Genomic DNA, 17,256 nt, shown 5'->3' with positions numbered 1-17,256 from the left:
CTTTCGGATGGGCTCCGTATTTTTTAGCCTGAAAGATGCATGATGTCATTTAAGGAGATGGAAACACCGGAAGAGAAGGTTTCAGGATAACAAAAAAATAGCACTGCACAGGACACCTTAAGTTTAAGATCCTCTTTAGACATCTAAGAGCGGATGTTAAGAAGAAAGCTAAAGATACAGGCTGTGCTCAAAGCAAGAAAAGAGCCGATAATATAATTTTTGGAATGAAGAGCACATAGATAATATGTAAAGCAACTAAACTGAAGGTGAGCAAAAGACAATGAAGAGAGACCAGCGATGCAGGAAAACAGCCAAAGAATGTGGTGTCCTGAAAGTGAAGCGAGAAAACAGTCACTACTGAAAGCCGTTAGCTGTGTGAAACGACACTGAATAGGACACCGTGTGAAGGCAGACAAAGACTAAAAGCTGGCTGCGGCGGTATGAGATCACGGGCAACACCGACAAGAACAATCTCCAACAAGTGGGGGGGGAAGAAAGCCCGCCTCGGAGGAGGGTCATGAGAAAGTGGTCAAAAATGAGCAGCAGCCAGAAGTATACACAACTCCTTCACGGACTTTTCCTATAAAGGTGAGTAAAAAATCAGTGGGGGTGCCTGGGTGGCTCAGTTGGTCGAGCGTCTGACTTCAGCTCAGGTCATGATCTCACGGTTCGTGAGTTCGAGCCCTGCATTGGGCTCTGTGCCGACAGCTCGGGGCCTGGAGCCTGCTTCGGATTCTGTCTCCCTCTCTCTCTGCTCCTCCCCGGCTCACACTCTGTGTGTCTCTCTCTCAAAAATAAACAAACATTAAAAAGTTAAAAAAAAAAAAAAAAAAAAGCAACATAGTACCTGGAAAGGGACCTCTGATCAAGGGAGGGTGTTTGTGTTCAGGAAAGGCAATACTGCAGCACGTTCAAATGCTAATGGAAATGATTCACTGAGACAGGAAATGCATGATGCAAGAAGCCAAGGAAAAGGAGGGTGCAAGGTCCCTATGAGAGGAAGACAGAGAATCCAGGACATGCAGCAGAGCTGACCTTTGATAACCAGACGTTTCACCCCTAAATTTTAACAGTAGTGAAGGTAAAATACATGGAAGGCACTGGAAGCGGGAAAGAAGATGCGATGGCGGGTAAGTAGAGCATCTCTTCCCTGGTTACCTCTATTTTTTTTTTCCATTGAAATAAGCAAGATCATCAATAATTTAAGAATGAAAAATGGGAAGAGGTGTTAGAAGTTTGAAAAGAGAAGAGAAGGTGATGAAAGAATCATCACTGATACTGGGAGAGGAAATTTTTTTTTTTTCTTCTTTTTTTAATTTTTTTTCAACGTTTTTTATTTATTTTTTGGGGGGACAGAGAGAGACAGAGCATGAACGGGGGAGGGGCAGAGACAGAGGGAGACACAGAATCGGAAACAAGCTCCAGGCTCCAAGCCATCAGCCCAGAGCCTGACGCGGGGCTCGAACTCACGGACCGCGAGATTGTGACCTGGCTGAAGTCGGACGCTTAACCGACTGCGCCACCCAGGCACCCCAAGAGGAAATTTCTAAGTACACGTGGAATGAGTGTAGGGTAGCAATCATACGCACTTGAGATTTGAAGTCATAAATTTAAAATGAAACCAGTGACCAAGTTTATGTTTTTCTCCAGCCATTTTCAGCTGCTACATTGCAGAATTTAGGTTTTGTAATAAAAGGAAACCAATCAGAGGGTGGTAAAAAAAGTTAAAGTTGAGACGATGACTCCAACAATGGGTCACAAACTCGGAGCTAGTGGAGGAGGGTAACAACCCATCGCTAAGATCAGTGGATTGGAGGACTCGACATGGTTGAAGAATTATGATGTGAGAATACTGGGAGAAAACGAGCTGGAAAAAGAAGGGGTAGCAGTCAGAGGGTAGAACAGTTGATGCCGAGATTCTGGAAGTGAAACAGCAATCCTGGTAACAAGCGAGACGACAAAGGCTAATAATGTAGGACCTTCTTATGGCCCTACATTAAGAGGACTGAGGTGGGTTGCAGAATAGGAACTTTAAGGAAATCCAGGAGCCAAGAGGTCTGGGTACTGAATAGATTATTAAAATCACAATGGGAGGAGCAGGGGAAAGGAGAAAGGCAGATGCTAAATTTTTAGAGAATGAGGGAAAGTACTCGGGAAGACTGCTGTTAAATGCCCAAAATGGGGCCTGTGGCACAGTCTGGTAGCACTGGTTTAAAGCAACTCATAAGCAATCGCTATGTTGAAAAATGTCACTTAAGACTTCAAAAAGACCTTCCGCTAGAAAGTAACAGTATACAGTACAGAAAAAATTTTAGGAAAAAAATCCTGAAAAGTAACTAGTGGGGCACTTATATAAATTCAAGTTTAAACCAATGTGGTAACAAATCCGCAGCAAAATGGCAAAATGTGGAACTGTGCATTCCAAGCTACAGCCGGAACTCTACCTACTGAGACCCTACTGGAAAAGAAAGAGGGATGAGAACTGGAGAACACGTGAAGGCCTTCCAAGAATTACAGCTGTAGAGCACCAACACACTGGCGAAGTATCTTACGGAAAATTGTGTTTCAAGATACAGCAATTTCTAACTTTTCTCTAAAAACTGTATGATATTCTGTGAGCAACAGGAAGACAACATTCAACTTCAGAGAAAAAGCCGATCACTGTGTCTAAACTCTATCAAACAACGGTTAAAAACCACTGTCAACGAGAGACCATCTCACATAGATGCCTTCTGAATACAATATGAAACCTCGTCCTTTTGACATTTTAAATCACTAACTCTATAAATTTTGGAAGTATCTTCCCTTTGCAGATCCACAATACACATTAGCTTCTTTAAGGCACCTAAACGTCCAAAAGACCAGAAAGCATTTGGTCTGGTTTAACCCAGCATTTCACAATACCATTAGTTAATGGGGCATATTTTTCCCCTCACACATATATTAACACAATAAGCTTCAAACAAACGCTGGGTGGTTCATAAAAGAAATATACTACAAACTATCAAACTGATGACCTGGAACTACTGCTTAACCCGGTTTTAATTTTGCTTCAATAGAAACATTTCTCTATAGATATTAAATACTTTCCACTAAATCAGCACTGTCAGGAAAAAAAGAGAACTCAGTTTTTTCACTGCCATAACCTATCAAACTACTTCAGCAGATGTAAATTTTAGAACTCAGTATACAGACAAATGCTAATTGTGCAAATTATGATGTACATTTTTAAAACTCTGTTAAGTTTGATACCTGTTTCCACAATATTTTCTGTTTCTGTTGTCTCCAGTCCATCCATGCTGTCCTCATCTTCCACTGTAATTTTTCCTCTACTTCGAGGCCTATATAGAAATAAATACATAGAATTATAAATGTTAAGGCTTATAATTATATTTAACATACATAAAAAGTTGAAGGTATACAAAATCAAACAATTTAGGCAATTTTAACTACATTATACCATATCAAATGGCAAATATAACACTTTAGAGTCATTTCTCCTTCAAACCCAGCCCTTCCTTACACAAATGTGAATACAGCCCAGAATGATATATTTTGTCATCACAACTCACTTTTTAAAGTATTCTTTATTTTAGGCCCTGTTCCTCTCTTGAGCTGACCGTGAGATGACCCTCTGTGTATACCAGGAGTTTTTTAACCACCTAATGAACCTGAACTTCTTTTCAAAGTTCATATGCCAGGTTACATACCTCTCTACCTAGTGAAATTGAGTAGTGATGCCCAGAGAAGCGTATTTTTAAGATGCTTCCGTACATAAAAGTGATGCAGACCCTTGCAAACCACTCAAAAAAAAAAATAAATAAATTCTGTAAATGTTGAACATGATCTAATCACACACCTTACAAATGTGGTGCAACTTAATTTACAAAATTCACTTCAGTAAAGTAAAATAAACACAAGAGTCATGAAAAAGTGAGTCTTTGACTTAATGCAATTTAAAAAAATGCCTTTAAATTTTGTGAAGTCTCAGAAATTAAGGATAGAAATTAGTCCAAAAAAATCCACTTTTTTAACACATAAAATAAGAAAAACAAGAAATTATATATTTTTAAAACTTAGAAATTGACAGCAGTATTCAATTTCAGAGCTTTAAATTATTTCATTACTCAAAAAGTCACAAAACTATTTAAGATATAAAACACTCAAAAGAGTAGAAAACAATAAAGGATTAATAATAAGAAAAAACTAAACAAAAGCTTTTTTAAACAATAGAAAAATTAAAACAATAGAAAATAGAAAATTTAAATAGGAAATCTACTTTAATCTTTCTTTTAAATGATATTAATCAAAAACAATAAAAGAGATGTAACATGAGAATTTTTTTAAGGTAAAGCAATCAAAGTCTAAATGATTTTCGATATGAACTACTGCAAATTGTCAAAAGGTCACTCCTACCCACAAAAGACTTTAAAAGAAAACACTTGGAACCAAAATCCCAACAAATATATCTACAAACTATGGTTGGGGAAGAAAAAAAAAAAAAAAACTAAGTAAAATAATAGTAAATATCACCAAAATGAAAGTATGACTTAATATTAGAAAGAAAGTATGATTTAATATTAGAAATTAGCTAATACAACAGATCAAGCAGCCAAAACAGCATCATTTCAAACTTCATGAGGGAAGGGGAAAGAAACAGAACTAAGTAAGAAACCACATGGACTGGGTAAGAAGGTGACTGGGGCTAAAGGATTCCAAGGTTCATTTTAGGGCTCATGGAAAAAGGGAAAGGATATTTAGCTTTAGAATTTATTAAGTAGTTATGTTTAAATTTAAAAGAAAACTTTACAACAAAGAGGAAAGAAGAGATGAGGAACATTTGACCAAACCAAAATGGGCCAAAGGAAAAATAAAACAATATGTAATAGACAGAAAATAAAGTAACAAGATAAAAATTAAGTACAAATGTAAGTTTTCACAGTAAATGTAAGTGGCTTAAACTTGGCTACCATTATTTAATAATAAAAAGATTAATTTACCAAGATACCTCAACAGAACTTCTCACATTTTATAAAGCAAACATTTACACATCAAAGAGAAACTGATAGATTCACAATCATTATGAAAAATGTTCACATCCACTCTCAGAAATGGAGATGAAGTATAGCTAGAAACATCTTTAAACAATTACTCGGACAACATATTTAACAAGCATCATTAGATGATTCAATCAATCCTCCTGTGTCTGGCTCTGTTAAAATACAGGATACAGGGTTAAACAACAAAATCTCTGTCTTCACTAAACCACATTCTAGTGAGAAGAAATATGTTACTCTTCTAAACAAACAAACAAAAAATACATATAACATCAAGATAATATGAAGGAAAACTATAAAGCAAAAAATGAGGGACTAACTACAATTTTAATTAAGACAGAGGCGCCCGGACGCGCAATTAGCGTCCCACTTCTGCTCAGTTAATGATCTTGCAGTTCGTGAGTTCAAGGCCCGAGTCGGGCTCTGTGCTGACAGCTCAGACCCTGGGGCTTGCTTGGGATTCTCTCTCTCTCTCTCTCTCTCTCTCTCTCTCTCTCTGCCCCTCCCCCGCTCGCTCGCGCGCGCGCGCTCTCTCTCTCTCTCTCAAAAATAAACATTTAAAAATTTTTTAAAAAGAATTATAAAGATATTCATAAAATAAACTTTACAAAATAAAATTTTCTGTAAAGAGACAGCTCAGTAGAGACCTGAGGTACAACAGGAAGCAAACCACGCAGATATCTGGAAAAAGAGCACTACAGTAGAAGGAAGAGGCAAATGCAAAGCTACTGACATTAAGAGTATGTGAGGGTTGGAAGAAGAGCAAAAATACACTGTGGCTTGAACAGAGTAAGTGAGAAGGGCAGTAAGGAGATAGAAGGTCAAAGAATTTTCTTAATAAAAGGAATCTGCTTTTGTAGAAACCTATAGACAAATATAAGGACTATGTACAGAGAGATTGGAAATTCTTGAAATTATCCCAACATAACTGCTACAATGGAATAGACCATAAGAAACTAGTTCAAGAGATACTATGGAGGCAGAATTTTAATCTTTCCTTTATGATTCCTCATGATTATGAATACTCATTGTTAAAGAAACTGAAACATGATGACTTAGCTGGTTTTGTCATTTAACCTTCCAAACCAGTGTTTTGCTGTTTTATGTTTCTTTCTCCACTTTCCTGACCATTGCTATTTTTTGTTTTCTGGCACAATTGGCTTTATTTCAAATTTGTTTTATCTAGAAGTGGGGGGGGGGGGGTGGGGGGGTGGAGGGAGTGTGTGTGCGTGCATGAGTGTGAGTGTGTGTGTGTGTGTCAGCTTTCTATATTGTGGTATTCCTCAAATAGAAATTTTTAATTTTTGCCTTGCTTTCTTTTCCTTACTTCTCTTAATTCTTGGTTTTGGCACCAATAAGGCATGCTTTTTACATTCACCAATCCATCACAATTCTTTTCCTTCTGTTCAATGGACCAACTTATCAACATTATGTAATTTTTAAATTTCCCATATTTCCTTTATATTTCTTTTTTCTTTTTATTTATTTTTTTAATGTTTATTCAGTTTTGAAAGAGAGCAAGCAGGGGTGGGGCAGAGAGAGAGGGAAACACAGAATCGGAAGCAGGCTCCAGGCTCAGAGCTGTCAGCACAGAACCTGACTAGGGCTCCAACTCATGGACTATGAGATCATGACCTGAGCTGAAGTAGGACGCCCAACCCACTGAGCCACCGAGGCACCCCTCCTTTATGTTTTTCTATTGCTGCTCACTGGCTTCTGGTATGATTTTTCTGACTAATCAAATGCTAAATTTATTTTTTTCTGAATGCAAAAGATAATGGCCGTACTTTGTCAAAGCCGTATCACTGAAAAATAGATGCCTACATTTTATATTTCCATATTGCTTTCAGATGTTCCCAGTTTTGGTTTTTAATAGAACTTTGAAGTCTAATTACATATGGTAACATAAAAATTATTTATTTTAATTTTTCTTTGGCTTTTCTTCCCTCTTCTCTTTTTCTTTTGTATCTATTAGCCCTTTTATTGTAGTTTTGATTCACTCTGTTGCAAAGAAATTTGAAGTAAATAACAGCACTAACTAAAGAAAAATTTCCACCAAAAATCCAATGTTCCATATTAATACTATGAATTAAAACTCATTTAAGTTCCTAAAATAATACAACAGACTTCTATTTAAAGCCACATGGGAGTAAGAAGGTTCAAATTACCCTCCAGCCATAAACAGCTAGAAAACCAGACAGACTATAGGAAACAACCATGACTAGACATTAAACAAAAGGGAGGGACAGAACTGTAATCCCTGGACAACAGGAAAGAAACAAGGTGAACCCTACTATCACAAAGCCTTTCTTTTCTTTTTTACTTTTCTAAAACTTTGTTTGTTTGTTTGTTTGTTTAATCTCACCCAATGTGGGGCTCAAACTCACAACTTTGAGATCAAGACTAACATGCTTTTCACACTGAGCCAGCCAGGCACCCCACATCACAAAGGCTTTCTGCATGGAGTTAATGTACAAACTACAGCACAGAGAGGGGAACTCAGACACTGGCAATTTTGCGGAAATGGGGACACAGAAATCACCTGTTCTGGAGGCTAGAAATTGTGGAACAGAGTACACAAGAGGAAGGAGTTGTACAGGGAAATAGATCCAGACATCTGCATAAGGGTACCCTTAAGTTTTTATCTGAATACCAATCTGTTTAAAAGTGGAGTAAAACCCCAAAAGGCTGAACAAGAACAAGTTCCAAGGAAAGATGAGAGCACAGCTGCAACACAAGTCCCAGAGCTCCCAGAGCCAAGAATCAGTCGTATTCCCTCCAGCCAGAGTGCCAAGACCTCACTGACTATATTAACACATTCAAAACATGCCTTTAAAATTAGGGCTGGGGTGCCTGGGTGGCTCATCCGGTAAAGTGTCCAACTCTTGATCTCAGCTCAGGTCTTGATCTCAGGGTCCTGAGTTCAAGCCCCACATTGGGCTCTGCACTGAGCATGAAGCCTACTTAAAAATAAGTAACAAAAACAAACAAATACAAGCAATGCTAAATGAAGCCTACAACACATTATCTTCTAGACCATCCCTAAGAGAGCTAACAAATAAGTCTCAATAATCAAAAATTTCCAAAACTAACTTTAAAACAAAGTTCAACATTTGTTTTACAACAAATCTAGCTCAACAACAACAACAAAAAACAATAGCAACAACAAAAATCACAAAGTATGGCATCCAATGAAAATGTACCAAGTATACAGAGAAGCAGGAAAATGTGAGTCTCAACCAGGAGAAAATATAAAAATAAAAACAGAAAACAATGGAGTTAATAGAAGGGACAACCACAGATATTAAATCAGCTATTATCAATATGCGTCATATGCTTAAGAATGAAATAGAAAATGAGGGGCCCTGGGGTGGCTCAGTGGGTTAAGCATCCCACTCTTGATATTAGCTCAGGTCGTAATTTCCCAGTCGTGGGATGGAGCCCCATGCCAGGCTCTGCACTGAGCCTCGAGCCTGCTTGGGATTCTCTCTCTCCCTTTCTGCCCCTCTCCCCACCAAATAAACAAACATTTTATTAAAAAAGAATGTAAAAGATGGGGCCCTAGGTGGCTCAGTCAGTTGAACATCTGACTTCGGCTCAGTTCATGATCTCGTGGTTTGTGAATTCAAGCCCCCCATCAGGCTCTGTGCTGACAGCTCGGAGCCTGGAGCCTGCTTCGGATTCTGTGTCTTCCTCGCTCTCTGCCCCCCCCCCCCCCCCGCTTACGCTCTGTCTCTCTAAAATGAATGAATGCTAAATAAATAAGTAAATGTATGTATGTATGTAAAGGAAAATGAATGAGAAAAATGACAGTAAAAAAAATTTTTTAATGGAATTCACACAGGTAACATCAAAAACTAACAAAATTTTCACTCTGAATAATTAACATCTGATCAGAAATGGCAAAAGAAAAGATGAATGACCTTAAAGATACAGCAAACAATACCTACCCAAAGTAAAAGATGAAATGAAAAAAGACAAACAGCTACAGGGCCCTGTGGGGCAATAGCAACCAATCTAACATGTGAGGTTGGGAGTGGGAAGGGAATAAGAATATGTATTTGGTGAAATACTAGCTGTAAATCTTGCAAACTAAGGAACTGTAAATCCACAGATCCAAGAACCACAATAAAATGGCAAACACCACACACACACACACACACACACACACACACACACACACACACTGTAAGACACTTTATAGAAACTTGCTGAAACAGAGAAATAAAAGAAAAATCTTAAAAAGCAGCCTAAGACATATTACTTACAGAGTAAGAAAAACAAGAGTGACTACAAATTTCTCATCTGAAATTATGTAAGCCAGAAGACAGTGAAACAACATAATTAAAGGGGTTGGAGAAACATTAAGGAAAACAAAAACTAATAAACCTTGAACAAAACATGTAGCAAAGAGCATCCTTCAAAACTAAAAGTAACATAAAAAGTCAGATGCTTAACTGACTGAGCCACCCTGGAGCCCTGTTAAAGAAATCTTCAGACAAAAGGAAAATGATAATAAAATCCTGGATCAGGGAGCTTGGCTGGCTCAGTCAGTTGAGTATCCGACTTTGGCTCAGGTCATGATCTCACAGCTCATGAGTTCGAGCCCCACATGGGGCTCTGGGCTGACAGCTCGGAGCCTGGAGCCTGCTTCTGATTCTGTGTGTCCCTCTCTCTTTTCCCCTCACCCACTCATGTTCTGTCACTCTCTCTCTCTCCCTCTCATAAGTATAACTAAACATTAAAAAATATAATAAAAAAAAAAAACCTGGATCAACATATCTGTATGCAAAACAATAAAAGGTGGATGGAAATGCTAAGTATGTGAGTATATAAAAGATATTTTCCTCATTTTTAATCTTTTTAAAAGTTAATTATTTAAAGCAAAAATTAAAATTTATTGTGGGGTTCATAATACATCTAAAATCAAACAGTTTGGCAACAATATTTCAAAACCTAGGAGGGCAAAACTGAAAATATACTGGTACACAGTCTTATACTGCATCTGCAGTGATAAAATGTTACCTGAAGGCAGATGCTGATAAGTTAAAAATGTATAATGTAAACTCTAGAGCAACTCCTCTATGAAAACACACAGATGCACAGCTTGTTAGTCAAAGAGATAGAATAGAATCCTCTAAAAAAAAGGGTCATGATCTCATGGTTCGTGGGTTCGAGCCCCGTATCAGGCTCTGTGCTGACAGCTCAAACCCTGGAGCCTGCTTCAGATTCTGTGTCTGCATGGCTCTCTGCCCTTCCCCCGCTCATGCACATGTGCTCTCTCTTTCTCTCCCTCTCAAGAATAAACAAACATTTGTTTAAGAAGTTTTTTAAAAAAGTTAAAACTAGAACTACTCTATGATCCAGGAATCACATTACTGGGTATTTATACCCCCCAAAATACAAAACACTACTTTTAAGAAATACATGCACCCTTACATTTATTGCATTATTTACAACAGTCAAACTACAAAAGCAGCCCAAGTGTCCATCAATAGATGAAAGGATAAAGAAGATGTGGTGTATATAAATAATGGAATACTACTCGGGCATAAAAAAGAATGTAATCTTTGCCATTTGCAACAACATGGATAGAGGTAGAGAATATAACGCTAAGTAAAATAACTCAGAGAAAGATAAATCCCATATGATTTCAAGCATATGTGGAAGTTAAGAAACAAAACCAATGAACAAAGAAAACAAAGAGACAAACCAAGAAAAAGACTCTTAACTATAGAGAGCAAACTGATGGTTACCAGAAGGGAGATGGATGGGAGGGATGGCCAAAATAGGTGATGGGGATTAAAGAGTACACTTATGATGAAAAAAATTAAGTTAAAACGCAGAAATTATCAGTTTAAATTTAAAAAGCAGTCTATAATGTCTAAGACACATACTTTAACTATTAAAGATACTTACAGGATAAAAGAACAAAGAGACACAAAGATATAATGTGACAATACTAATCAAAAGAAAGCTATGACTATATTATTAAAAAAGCATACTTCAGGAGCGCCTGGGTGGCTCAGTCGGTTAAACATGTGACTTCGGCTCAGGTCATGATCTCAGGGTCCATGAGTTCAAGCCCCATGTCGGGCTCTGTGCAGACAGCTCAGAGCCTGGAGCCTGCTTCAGATTCTTTGTCTCCCTCTCTCTCTGCCCCTCCCCTGCTCATGCTCATGCTCTGTCTCTCTCTTTCTCAAAAAATAAACATTAAAAAAAATTTTTTATGCAACTACATGGATGGAACTGGAAGGCATCATGCTAAGCCAAATTCATCAGAGAAAGACAAGTATCATATGACTTCACTGATATGAGGAATTTAAGACACAAAACAGATGAACATAAGGGAAGGGAAGCAAAAATAATATAAAAACAGGGAAGGGGACAAAACATAAAAGACTTAAATATAGAGAACAGAGGGTTGCTGGAGGGGTTTTGGGAGGGGGGATGGTCTAAATAAGTAAAGGACATTAAAGAAACTACTCCTGAAATCATTGTTGCACCATCTGCTAACTAACTTAGATGTAAATTAAACAAATTTTAAAAAATAGAAAATGATGAATCACTAAATTCTACTCCTGAAACCCATATTATGTGTTAACTAACTAGAATTTAAATAAAAACTTGAAATACACACACACACACATTTTTTTTAAAGCATACTTCAAACACGGAATATTGTAAGAACTAGCAGTGGACATTACATAACGATAAAAGTGTCAATTCATCAAGGAGACAATAATCCTGAAATGCACCCACCCAATGCTTCAAAAATCATAACTGAAAATAGAAATATTTAGATACACAATTATATTTATATACTTGTTTACAACACTGCTCAATAATTGATATATGTAGACATAAAACTCAATAAAGACACAAAATACTTAAAGGTACTATCAACCAAGTAGGTCTAAATTGACCATTCTAGAACACTCGACTTAATAACAACAGAATATACCTTCTCTTTTCAAGCACACAACCCCAGAATAAGCCAAATTGTAGGCCTTAACACAAAGTTCAACAAATTTTAAAAGACTGAAATTATATCAAACACATTCTAGGGTTACACTGGAACTAAACTGAAAACAAAAAAGATTATAAGCAATATCCTCAAATATCTGATAACACACACACACACACAAATTCTAAATAACCCACTAGTCAAGAAGGAAATGATAAGGAAATTTGAAAACAGCTTGAACTAAATGAAAATGAAAATACAGCATTTTGAAATTTGTAAGATTCAGGTATGTAGTGAAAAAATGGAAATTCAGGTATAGCAGAAAATAAGAAAGATCTCAACTCTAATAATAAAAGAAGCCTCTCCTTTAAGAATCTAGAAAAGGAAAAAAATAATAATAATAATAAATAAAATAAAAAATAAAGAAAGAAACTAGAAATGGAACATCAAATCAAAATCATAATAAGAAATAACAGTCAAGGGGTGCCTGGGTGGCTCATTCAGTTAAGCGTCCGACTTCAGCTCAGGTCATGATCTCACACTCCGTTGAGTTCGAGCCCCACTTCGGGCTCTGTGCTGACAGCTCAGAGCCTGGAGCCTGTGAGCTGGAGTCTGGAGCTTCAGATTCTGTGTCTCCCCCCTCTCTGCCCCTCCCCTGCTCATGCCCTGTCTCTGTCTCAAAAATAAATAAAAACATTAAAAAAGACAAAAAAAGAAATAACAGTCAAAATCAGTGACATAAAAACACAATAAGAGAATTTTTAAAAATCAATGAAACCTAAAGATGGTTCTTTGAAAAAATTAATAGATGACCTTCCAGAAAAAAATGACAGCAAAGAGAGATAAATACATAAACTACCAACAGAAAAATTAAAAACAGGGGTCATCACTAGAAAAATACCCATTAAAAAGAAAATGAGGAAATATTATAAATAATTCAACAACTTAGATGAAATGGTCACAATCCAAATTACCGAAAACAGACTCGAGACGAGAAAGAAAATTTGATTAACCCAATGCCTATTTTTAAAAATAAGTTTATAAGTATAAACCTTCCCACAGAAATTCCAATCCCAGGTATCTTTATTGACAAATCTAGCAAAGGTGTGAGAAATAGTACTAATCCTACACTGTCTCCAGGAAATAATGAAGGAAGGAACCCTTCCCAACTCATTCTATGAGATTGGCATGACAATGACAGCAAAATCAAAGATATTATACAAAGCCAATATCCATATAAAGACCTGTTCCATAAGGAAAAATAAAAAAAGACACAACATTCCACTATCCATTTTTTACATATATTATGCCTGTCCTACCAACTCAAAGATAATACAAGAAAATAAAACTATAGCCTGTTTTTTCACTTTAAAAACGTAAAAATCACAAACAGAAGATAATCAAGGGGCTCCAGTTCTATGGAGGAATATATGCCAAACTTTTACTGCCACTGAATGGAACCATAAAACATGGATATAACACATGGAACAATTATTTGAGTTTCCTTAAAAATACAGAACAGCTGGGAGCGCCTGGGTGGCTCAGTCAGCTAAGGGTCTGACTTCAGCTCTCGTCAAGATTTCATGATTCATGGGTCTGGGCTCTGCATCAGGCTCCTCACTGTTAGTGCTTAGGATTCTCTCTCTCTTCCTCTCTCTCTCTCTCTGCCCCTCCCCCACTCGTACTTTTTCTCTCTCTCTCTCTCAAAATAAATAAATAAACAACATCAATAACAAAAAAACACAGAATAGCAGGATGATCGGGGACAGACACCAGAATTCAAAGTACTGCCAATGTCACCGAGTTGACTATTTTACCTCTCCAGTATCCCCTGGCCTGAACTCAACAGTCTAACACCCAGGAACGATTGCCGAGATTCAGGAAGAGAGAGCCTGACTGAGCTGACCCACAATCTGCCCACGTGTGGACCTGATCCTATAAAGTATAACAAAGACTTCCAGGACTGAGCTGACAGATACCTGGCCAGGTTGCAGGCTGCCCACTTGGTACTGCACACAGAGTACAGATACTAACAGCACTGCAAAGGCTTTGAAAACTAAACTAAACTTACCACAGCCCAAAAAAGGCTCATTGAAACCTGTATCCTTACATACCCAGGCCAAGGGCCTGCCAAATCAAAAATCTCAACATTTCTCCATAAGATGGTGGTAAAACCCACATTCTTGTAACAAAAGAGCTAAAATGTTCAGAAAACAATCCAAAATTACTTGATACACAAAGAACTATACAAAAATGTCAAATCATATGAGAAAATACAATGAAAATAGGCCAATGACAAAATGACACAGAGGATGGAATTATCCAACGCGCACTTTAAGGTAGCTATCATAAAATATTCAAATGAACAATTTTGAAAATTCCTAAGAAAAAAATTAAAACAGAATATATCTGCTATAGAAGATATACAGAAGAACCAAGTGGAAATTTTAGACATAAAAATTACCAAAACCAAAATAAATAATTATTATTAGAAAAAAATAATAAATGATAGGTCTAAGTTGAAACCAATTAAGAATTACACTAAATGTAAGTGAACTAAATCAATGAAAATACAGAGACTGTCAGAATCAATTAAAACAACATGACCCAGGGCACCTGGTTAAGTGCGGCTCAGTTGGTTAGGTGTCCAACTCTTGATTTTGGCTGAGGTCATGATCTCACAAGTGTGAGATCAAGCCCCATGTCAGGCTCCATGCTGGGCGTAGAGCCTGGTTAAGATTCTCTCCGCCCCCCACTCTGCCCCTCCACTTCTCATTCCCCTACCCCCCCAAAATAAAATTTTTTAAATGTTTAACAAAAAAAGACCCAACTATATGATATCTACTTGAAAGTCAGTCCAAATATGACATATTTAAGGAAACAAATATATCATGCAACACTAATCAAAATTGAGCAGGAGTGGCTATTCTAATATCATACAAAGCAAACTACAAAACAAAACAACAAAAAATTACCAATGTGTCAACTATACTCAAATTTAAAAAAAAATTTTTTTAGGGGCACCTGCGTGGCTCAGTCGGTTAAGTGTCTGACTTCGGCTCAGGTCGTGATCTCGAGGTTCGTGGATTTGAGCCCCGTGTCAGGCTCTATGCTGACAGCTCGGAGCCTGGAGCCCGCTTCGGATTCTGTGTCTCCCTCGCTCTCTGCCCCTCCCCCACTCACATTCTTTCTTTACTTCAAAAATAAACATTAAAAAAAATTTTTAAACAAAAATAAATTTTTTAGATACCAGGGACAAAGAGGGACATTACATACTAATAAAAGGGTCAATTCATCTACAACACACAGTTGTATATGAACCTAACAACAGAATTTACTTCAAAACACATAAAGGAAAAAAAATAAAGAACTACTGGGGCACCTGGCTGGCTCAGCTGGTAGAGCATGTGCCTCTTGATCTCTGGGTCATGAGTTCTAGCTGCATGTTGGGGGTAGAGCTTACTTACACACACACACACACACACACACACACACACACACACACACCACTATTCTCACTGAATCCTCTTTACTATCCTGTTGAAATAGGTATTACTGTTCCCATTTTACAGAGAAGCAAATTCAAACTAAGAAAGCTTAAATAAGTTACTCAAAGTGACAGAACCGGCTAGAGCTAAACTGCAGTGAGGGTGACATACTGAGGAGATCCATGAACTCCTGCTGAGGTCTATGAAGCTACTGGTTCTTCCAAAACTTCAATTAAAAACAATCTGTTGGAAGTAGGATGGCTAGCTACCTAGGGCCAGTGCCCTATATTTACTACCAAAAACCACGGCTTTGAATCAGAACTCCACTACTCAGGCTCTCGCATATCGAATGAGCAAGGGAAAAACCTTATAAGCTCGGAGTCCACCTCTCTCTAAGTGTTTTAGGATTTCACTGTGCTGGCCGGAGACACATTAACCCACACACTCTCAACAAACGAGAAGTTAAAAGCAGGGACCTGAACAGATCATTGTACACCCCTGTTCACAGCGGTATTATTCCTTCTAGAACCTCACTCCAATAACTCTTCAACCTTACAGGATCTGCCAGTTCATCGACCTTACCAGCTTCTCATTTTCCAACTTAGAGGCAGCTGTAATGTAGCAGTTACAAAGCATGGACTCTGGAGCTTGGCTGCCTGGATTAAAAAGCTAATTATCAGCTATATGACCCTGTGCAAGCTGCTTAAAATCTGTGCCTCAATTTCCTCATCCTTAAAATGGAAGTAATAGCACTACCCCCACAGGATTACTTTGAGGATTAAATGTAAAGCACTTACAGGGGAATGGGCAAAATGGGAGAAGGGGATTAAGAGGTACAAACTTCCAGTTAAAAAATAAATAAGTCACAGAGATGAAAAGTACAGCACAGGAAATAGAGTCAATAATATTGAAATAACACCGCACAGTGACAGTAACGACAATTACGGTGGTGAGCACTGCATTAACGTGTAGAACTGTTGAATCACTACACTGTGCACTCATCACTGTAACCCTCTCCTGTTCCCCTTGTCTTTATTACCTCCTTCTCCATCTTGGATCCCATGTCAGTAATTATAATCACTGTTACATACAGCCTCAATGATTTCTGCTTCCATTTCATTCCATTATATTTGCCTGGCAAAACATCAATCCTGACTAAATATAACCCTGCCCTTACTCTGGCCCTGAATTCAAGCTGAGGAACAAAGACAGACACAACTGAGGCTACTGATTTAGCTTTGTAGCTCTAACCCCACACCTCAAGCAGCCACTCACTGCCCAGCAATCTTTCCACTTTGGTCAGTTTACTCTCCATGACCTTACAGAACTGTCTCAATTCCTTTCTGTCCTCACTTAAGAAGACACTCTCCATTTCTTGACCCTTCAGTTGATAGAATTTGTTTGTTACTTCAGTGGGAAAACAGAGGTAGTCAGAAGAGAGTTTCCATATTGTCCTCTTAGCAAATCCTCCAATTTTCCTGAATTCTTTCGCATATCCCCTACCTTCTCTATCTATGCTCCTAGCTAACACCAATCCCTCTACATGTGTTCTGGATCACATCCTCATTCCTTTTCATGAACTTTCCATCTATAGCTACTCTCTTCCTCTTCTGCTTTATCAGTTTTTACTACTCTGAAAATGAGTCCCATCAATATACAGGGTTACTGCAATAACAATGGTCTTCCAAAAAAAGAAAAGCCTCTCAGGACTACACATCCTCTCCTACCTACCGTTCCATCTTTA

General features: G+C 37.7%; 1 protein-coding gene across 10 annotated transcripts in view; it reads right to left on the bottom strand.

Annotated features, from left to right (window-relative positions):
* KMT2C (lysine methyltransferase 2C) overlaps positions 1-17,256 on the bottom strand; it is a 283,712-nt gene that overhangs the window by 203,394 nt on the left and 63,062 nt on the right. For all 10 annotated transcript variants that reach the window (XM_053217833.1, XM_053217834.1, XM_053217838.1 and 7 more), the window contains one exon: positions 3,253-3,341. In XM_053217833.1, coding sequence (XP_053073808.1) covers positions 3,253-3,341 — 89 coding nt within the window. The remainder of the gene's footprint in view (positions 1-3,252; positions 3,342-17,256) is intronic.

This window comes from Acinonyx jubatus, chromosome A2, assembly GCF_027475565.1.
Source record: "Acinonyx jubatus isolate Ajub_Pintada_27869175 chromosome A2, VMU_Ajub_asm_v1.0, whole genome shotgun sequence".
Lineage (NCBI taxonomy): Eukaryota > Metazoa > Chordata > Mammalia > Carnivora > Felidae > Acinonyx > Acinonyx jubatus.
This window is presented reverse-complemented; position numbering and strand designations above follow the sequence as displayed.